This window comes from Panthera onca, chromosome B3 (genome assembly GCF_046562875.1).
Source record: "Panthera onca isolate mPanOnc1 chromosome B3, mPanOnc1 haplotype 2, whole genome shotgun sequence".
NCBI lineage: Eukaryota > Metazoa > Chordata > Mammalia > Carnivora > Felidae > Panthera > Panthera onca.
The window spans coordinates 31,403,326-31,410,811 of NC_138344.1; the positions used below are offsets into that span (position 1 = coordinate 31,403,326).

The following is a 7,486-nucleotide window of genomic DNA, read 5'->3' on the forward strand; positions in this document are numbered from 1 at the left end:
CGAGGCTGGGGTCGCCGCGCTTCTCACGCGAGCCCGAGCCCGGACTCAGTAACCCGGGGGAAAGAGGTCATCACACGGCAGCCTGGCCCCGCCTGCCGGGCCCCTGTCAACTAGTAGCGAGGGGAGGCACTTGCAAGCACTTGCAAGTTCCAGTGCATGCAAAAATTAGGGTGAGGGGTCCCCGCGCCCGGGGATGGAGGCCTCCCAATACCGTGTCTTCGGGGTGTCCTGGGACTTCTCCTTCAAATTCCCACCTCAGCGGGGCTCTGTGCTGTCCATGGGGTACCTTGGAACTGGGGTCCCAGGTGTCCCCAGCCCTCACCCCTTTACGTGCTGGCACTAGGATGAGGAGTGCCCATAGTGGGTTCTTACCTGTCCCTCTGAGTTCCCCCAATCCTGTCTTCTCCCCCACTTACCATCCCCCTTTCCTTCCCTTTCCCTCCCTCCTTTCCCTCCATCCTAGAGCGACCACTCCCCCCCCCCAGCCCGCCCCTTCCTCTGTCCGAGCTCCAGAGGGCGTGGCCAAGCGTGCAAGCTGTTTTATAAAGGTCGAAGTGACTTCACCCTCATCCTGAAGGTGACAGGTCTAGCAGTCTTCCCTGATCTTCTTTGGGGTCCTGGCTTAAGAGACCACGCATCTCAGCTGAGTTCAGTACTCCTCACAGCCACAGGTGAGTGCTGGGAGCTTATGGCTTGCCCTTTCCCAACAAAAAGAAAATTTTGATGCCTCCAGGTTTTCCTAGGTGGCCACCGGTCTAGCACCTCAAAAAAGGAGGCTAAGAGGATCCTTGGTGACCAGGCTCTCCAGCTCCATAGTGGGAAAACTGGGAAAACTGAGGCCAGGGGGAAGGGCAGGCATTGCCCAAGGTCCCACAGCTGGTGCCAGAATTCTAGATATTAGATGGCCCCCCTCCAAGGACTCCAGGATTTAGTCTCCAGCTCCATTCCCACTGACTCCCTGAATGCCCTGGGGCTTCCCCATCAGGGTCACCTGGGAGGCTGGGATACGGACACAACTGTGGAAAGCTGGGATCATGTGCAGCCCTTTTGTCAGGCGGTGTGATGAGAGGGCTTCTTCATGGGTGGTCAGAGTGGATGGAGGGGAAGGTTGGGTTCTTACCAGCTGTACCTTGCCTTGTCTGTAAGCTACGCCTGGCTGTCTCTACCCTCCCAAGGCATGGCTTGTTAGAGCCAAGATGTGCTGGCCAGTACAAAAGATGCAGATCTGAATAGGAGTCCCGGGCACTGCCCCGGGCCTTCCCTATCTCATCGACTGCCTTCTCTGGCTTGTACTGGGCAGGGGCAATCAGTGTGAAAAACTGCTAGCTGTAGAGAGCTGGACTATCAGTCCCTGAAAACTCACCAATCACATCTCTCTTGGCCTCTTACCATCTCACTAAGGCTAGAGGTCCTTGGGGCACCTGTGAGCAGAAGGGAACACTGTGGCACACCAAGGCTCATCCCTCGTTCACTCAGAGTCAGGGCTTGAGTGTGCTTTGAGATCCAGCTCCTCCAGGGAGCCGCCCTAGAGAGATGGCTATACAGGTAAGGTCGCATCCAGACAATCTTCCCATCCTGGGTAGTTCTCCTGTGGGGAAACCTCACTAGTCAGACCGTGAGGTTCCGCAGGTCAGATGTGGGTTTTCTTTCTCTGGGATCCAGCTGGGCACCCTGAACCGGAGATCATATCCTACCCCCTCTCTCAGGTGATATAACCGGAGCCCAGAAAGACAAAATGACAAGTCCAAGGCCATGCCATGGAACCTGGAATACTCAGTCTCCTCATCTCCAGTCCAGGGCACCTGGCAGATACCCCAGTCAGAGGCCAAAATCTTGAGGAGAATCCTCCATGAATTTGCGCACCCTTTCTAGAACAAGCCTAGAGAGAAAGTATTATCTCCACCTCTGTTAAATCTAGATTGATTCCTAATGTCCCTTATTCCAGTCTAGCATTTTCTTGCAGCCCTTATCTGGTGGGGGCTTTCCATTTTATTCTCTGCTCTCTGGTGACTGGTAAGTGGGGGAGGCTGAGACTACTCATTTATCGAGAACTGAGCCCAACAAAAACCCTGGCCTGGACCTCTGTGACCAGCAACCTCAATGTAGCTTGTCTCCAACTGCTTTTAAACTATGAGTCAGTTGAACTCAGAGAGCTGAGGCTTAGTAGTGTGGCTTAGGCAGTGGTCTTCCAGTCCCTTCTCCCCTCCCAAGGTCTGGTCTGGCAGGATTCCCTAGACCCTGGGAGTGAGCAGTAAAAAAACTGAAGGTTCTGAAAAACAAAACAAAACAAAACAAAACAAAACAAAACAAAAACACCTTTTCATTGATTAATCTGGCCACTCTTCAAAGGGAGGTTTCTGTGACAGGAGCTGAAAACTTACCAGGGAATTTTCCATAAGAAGTCTGAGTCCTGGCTCTGTCGGTGAGTGCTGGGTGACTTTAATCAAGTCAATGACCCCTCTGGAGGTCAATTTCCCCAAATGTGAAATGAGGCAAAAGAAGCCCACGATCTCTAGCTCTCCTGATGGCAGTGTTTCCCCAAGTGTGGTGGGTAGTATTCAAGGGGGTTGGGGGTGACGTATATTGATTATGCGCTTAATTAGGGGGAAAAATAAAACCTGTTCTTTCACGCAGATGTCTGTATGTGGAATCATGCTCAGTGGGTAGATTTAAAGTTGATTTTAGCGGGGTGTCTGGGTGGCTCAGTCAGTTAAGCATCTGACTCTTGATGTCAACTTAGGTCTTGACCGCAGGGTCTTGATCTCACAGTCGTGAGTTTGAGCCCAGCGTTGGGCTCCACACTGGGCATGGAGCCAACTAATAAAAATTGTTTTTCTTCAGTTGGTTTTAGAAAAGCACAAAATAGGGGCGCCTGGGTGGCTCAGTCGGTTAAGCGTCTGACTTCAGCTCAGGTCACGATCTCACGGTCCGTGAGTTCAAGTCCCGTGTCGGGCTCTGGGCTGATGGCTCAGAGCCTGGAGCCTGCTTCCGATTCTGTGTCTCCCTCTCTCTCTGCCCCTCCCCCGTTCATGCTCTGTCTCTCTCTGTCTCAAAAATAAATAAACGTTAAAAAAAAATTAAAAAAAAAAAAGAAAAGCACAAAATAAATAACAGTACAGGTGCCATATGGGAATCACAGACTGATGTTTGGAAAACCCATTCAGCGGGTGGTGCAGCGGGATTCTGAAATTGGGCACTTGGGAGTGTGGATCCAACACTTCCTGACGGTGTGACCTTGTACAAGTTACTTACCTTCTCTGAGCCTCACTGTGGTCCACCTTATAGGCGGTGGCCAGGACTGAATGAATGGCAGTGAAATTCTTGGCACACAGTGGCAGCTCAACAAACAGCTTCTCTCCTCTCCTCCTTTCCTTCATGTCCACTTGGCTGTTCTGGGTAGGAAGATTTCCCCTCTCTTTGACTAGCATGCTGACACTTTCGGACGCTGGTTCCTCACATCCCGCCTTCTGATATCTTCATCTTTTCTTCTCGCCCCACCTCTCAGCAGCCATCTTGAGATCTCTACACTGATGATGTTGTCTGTGTTTGGACTCTCTGTCCCCATCTCGGCCACAGAGCTTCTCCTGGCCTCCTTTGTCTTCTGCCTGGTGTTCTGGGTGGTCAGGGCCTGGCAGCCTCGGGTTCCTAAAGGCCTGAAGAGTCCACCAGGGCCCTGGGGCTGGCCTCTGCTCGGGCACGTGCTGACCTTGGGGAAGAACCCACATCTGGTGCTGGCAAGGCTGAGCCAGCGTTACGGGGACGTGCTGCAAATCCGCATCGGCTCCACACCCGTGCTGGTGCTCAGTGGCCTGGACACCATCCGGCAGGCCCTGGTGCGTCAGGGTGATGATTTCAAGGGGCGGCCCGATCTCTACAGCTTCAGTCTGATCTCTGAGGGCCAAAGCATGACCTTCAGCCCAGACTCTGGACCGGTGTGGGCTGCCCGCAGGCGCCTGGCCCAGAATGCCCTGAAGAGTTTCTCCATTGCTTCAGACCCGGCTTCCTCATCCTCCTGCTACCTGGAAGACCATGTGAGCAAGGAGGCTGAGTACCTCATTGGCAAGTTCCAGGAGCTGATGGCAAAGGTTGGGCACTTTGACCCCTACAGATATGTAGTGGTGTCAGTGGCCAATGTCATCTGCGCCATGTGTTTTGGCCGGCGCTATGACCATGATGACCAAGAGCTGCTTAGCTTAGTCAACCTGAGTAATGAGTTCGGGGATGGCGCTGCCTCTGGGAACCCTGTGGACTTCTTCCCCATCCTTCGATACCTACCTAACCCTGCCCTGGATTTCTTCAAGGACGTGAATGAGAAGTTCTCCATCTTCATGCATAAGATGGTCAAGGAACACTACAAAACTTTTGAGAAGGTACAGGCTGGGGAGAGGCGGGTGGATGGTGGGGAGCAGGTAGGGTTGGGGCCAGAAGGTCAGAGATAAATGGAGCAGTGGGGGGGGGGGTTCTGGTAGGCTCTCAGGGACCTTCCTCCCTGGGGTTTTGAGGCCAGTGGTATAGTGGACTCCATCCTTGGTGGGGAATTAGAACTTTTCCTTGGCTAGCCTTTCTTTCCTTCTGTCAGACAGCAATATTTACTGAACAGCCAGTCTGTGCAGAACCCTAGGCCAGTTGTTCTGGGGACCAGGGAGAATTAAAAAGTTGATCTCCTGGCCTCATGGGAGAGAGAAGGGTAAAGAGCATATCCAGAGGACACCTCTGTCTCAAGTGTCCCTTGAGTTGGGGCCACCAGTACTCTGGGCAGGAGGGAGCCTTGAAGAGGTGTGGGAAGCTGGGACGGCAGCCTAGGAGCACAGAAGTCACCTCTTGAACAAAGGTACTAGGGATGGTGAGGAACCAGGCCCAGATGGAGAGGTAGCTCTGGGTTTGGGATCTGGTTCATCTGTGGGCTTTCCCCACCCAGGGTCACATTCGGGATATCACAGACAGCCTGATTGAGCACTGTCAGGACAAGAGGCTGGACGAGAATGCCAATATCCAGCTGTCTGACGAGAAGATTGTTAATGTTGTCTTGGACCTCTTCGGAGCTGGTATGAGCTACCCCATTGTCCTTTCCTGTGCCCAACTGCCCTGACCTGCCAAGCACTTGATTTCTTTTCCCCTTTGTTTTTCCCTGGTCAGGATTTGACACAGTCACAACTGCCATCTCCTGGTGCCTCATGTACCTGGTGACGAGCCCCAATGTACAGGAAAAGATCCAGAAGGAGCTGGGTAGGTGGTGGCTTCCTTTAACAAGACAGAGGGTCTTGCCTCTTCCAGGCAGCCCCTTCATCCATGGTCCTTTATGTTCTACAGACACAGTGATTGGGAGGGCGCGGCAGCCCCGGCTCTCTGACAGACTCCAGCTGCCCTACATGGAAGCATTCATCCTGGAGATCTTCCGACATACCTCCTTCATCCCTTTCACTATCCCCCATAGGTGAGGCCCCGTGCATCCACTGCTCTCTGATCCTGGCCCTTCCTCCAGACCATGTACCTGATCAGGGCTGGTGGAAAGGACATGTATGGGGGGCAGGGAGATCTCTTTGTAGCCCTGAGCCTGACTGAGCTTCCTTCCTCCCCAGTACCACAAAAGACACAAGTCTGAGTGGCTTTTACATCCCCAAGGAGCGTTGCGTCTTTGTGAACCAGTGGCAGATCAACCATGACCAGTAAGTTGAGAGGAGGCAGGGGAAACCCTACCCTGTCCCAAGCTGTCCCTGGGCCACTTGCCCATCTCCTACTCTTTGGGGCTGGGGTTCAACCCACTTGATGCTTTGGAGCCCCCAGGCTACCACTTCAGCTGCCTGTCTCTGATTACAGGAAGCTATGGGGTGACCCATCTGAGTTCCGACCAGAACGATTTCTCACTCCTGATGGCACCATCAACAAGGCACTGAGTGAGAAGGTGATTCTCTTTGGTTTGGGCAAGAGGAAGTGCATCGGTGAGACCATTGCCCGCTTGGAGGTCTTTCTCTTCCTGGCCATCCTGCTGCAGCAGGTGGAATTCAGTGTGCCACAGGGCACGAAGGTGGATATGACCCCTATTTATGGGCTGACCATGAAGCATGCCCGGTGTGAGCACTTCCAAGTGCGGATGCGCACTTAGGGGTCTGAGAGCCCTGCAGCTTAGACTCTATCTACCTGGCCTGTCTGGGCAGCCAGGCCAGGGGGCTGACCTGGGGTCTGGGTGGGGGGAGGGCGATCTAAACCTTGGCCTGAAACCCACAGACATTGGTCTGGCTGAGTTTTGCTGTCTGGGCTGCAGGCAAGCATGAAGGATCATGCCTGCCCCCCACCCTGGACTTGCTCCTTTGCATATTGACCACAGACAATGGACACAGCAGGGGCCAAAAAAGGAGCAGATGGAGCCTTCCAGAGTTGTGCTTGAGGCAGGAGGCTTGGTAGGGTTAGGAGGTCCTCAGGCCCCTGGAAACCTTGAGGGAATTCTCTAGAAGCCTCTAAACCCAGCGGCTGGCTGGCTTTCTGTGGGGACTGACTGGTTTGAGGAACATTTAGAGCAGGCCACATCAGGGCCTGTCTAATCTCTTTGACAATTGGGAGCTGCCAAGAGTGAAGGGAAGAGGCAGCTTAGGCACAGAGGTGGTCTCCCAGATTGAATAAGGCTGAGCAGTCTAACCACATGGGTTTGGGACACTGCGATGCCTTCTTCTGTTCTCCCTGCAGGCAGGAACAGGGCTGCATCCTGGCCTCACAAGGACCCTGTTCCTGTCCAGGAGGGGCTGGGGGCTTGTGCCTAAGAGGAGCAGAGAACAGAGGGAGTGCCCAGATTCAGGCACCTGAGTCAGGTCTCTATGCCCAATATTAAAATGCCTTTAAAAAATGTTTATATGCAAGAAGTTTTATATTTTAGCCTGCATTGTACTGGCATGCCTTCATTTATCATACGTAAGAGCTTAAGAACAATTTATTGAGTGCAATAGAGAGCATTGTAACCCAAGTATCCAGAAATGTGCAAGAAATTTCTACCTAAGCTAAATAAAGATATTATCCAGAAGTCCTATGGTGGAAATGTTTTGAATCTGGAATGAAGCCATCACTCCTCTATATGCCCACTTTGAGCCCAGGCTCATGTTGGATTTTAGTGTGGGAGAAAGAAAAGGAAAAGGAGTCAGTGAAGAGGTGAAGCCATGGCTCTCAGGAAGCTTGCAATCCAGTTGGGGCACAAGACTCTATCCCTACACTGTCTTTCTCCTTCTCTAACTGATCACACGTTGATGAAGTACATTCTGTAGACCAGGCACTGGGGGTATAAAGCAAATAAAACATGGTCTCTGCCTTCAAAGTCCTCCCAAACTGGTTGGAAGAACAAACTTACAAACACATCATGTAATTCATTGTGATTACAGCTCTATCAGACAGATCACCCAGGAAGGTGAGGCTCAGAGCTGGGGCTCATTGGGTGTGGAGAGGGGCTGCTGCACATCTTGGGGCTATCTATGCAGATCCCTCTTCAAAGAATGAGAGGCAA

At 52.6% G+C, this 7,486-nt stretch overlaps 1 protein-coding gene across 1 annotated transcript; it reads left to right on the forward strand.

The window, feature by feature from the left end:
• Positions 1 to 537: 537 nt before the first annotated feature.
• On the forward strand, positions 538 to 7,012 carry CYP1A1 (cytochrome P450 family 1 subfamily A member 1). The gene is made up of 7 exons (XM_060618054.2): positions 538 to 671; positions 3,506 to 4,370; positions 4,919 to 5,045; positions 5,137 to 5,226; positions 5,311 to 5,434; positions 5,580 to 5,666; positions 5,818 to 7,012. Exons 2-7 carry the CDS (start codon positions 3,531 to 3,533, stop codon positions 6,101 to 6,103), a joined length of 1,554 nt encoding a protein of 517 aa, XP_060474037.2. The 5' UTR covers positions 538 to 671; positions 3,506 to 3,530; the 3' UTR covers positions 6,104 to 7,012.
• Positions 7,013 to 7,486: the final 474 nt, after the last annotated feature.

Coding starts and splice junctions, on each gene's coding strand:
- CYP1A1 (XM_060618054.2), top strand. CDS start 3,531: ATGATGTTGTCTGTGTTTGGACTCTCTGTCCCCATCTCGGCCACAGAG. Junction 4,371..4,918: donor ACTACAAAACTTTTGAGAAG/GTACAGGCTGGG, acceptor TTCCCCACCCAG/GGTCACATTCGGGATATCAC. Junction 5,435..5,579: donor CCTTTCACTATCCCCCATAG/GTGAGGCCCCGT, acceptor CTTCCTCCCCAG/TACCACAAAAGACACAAGTC.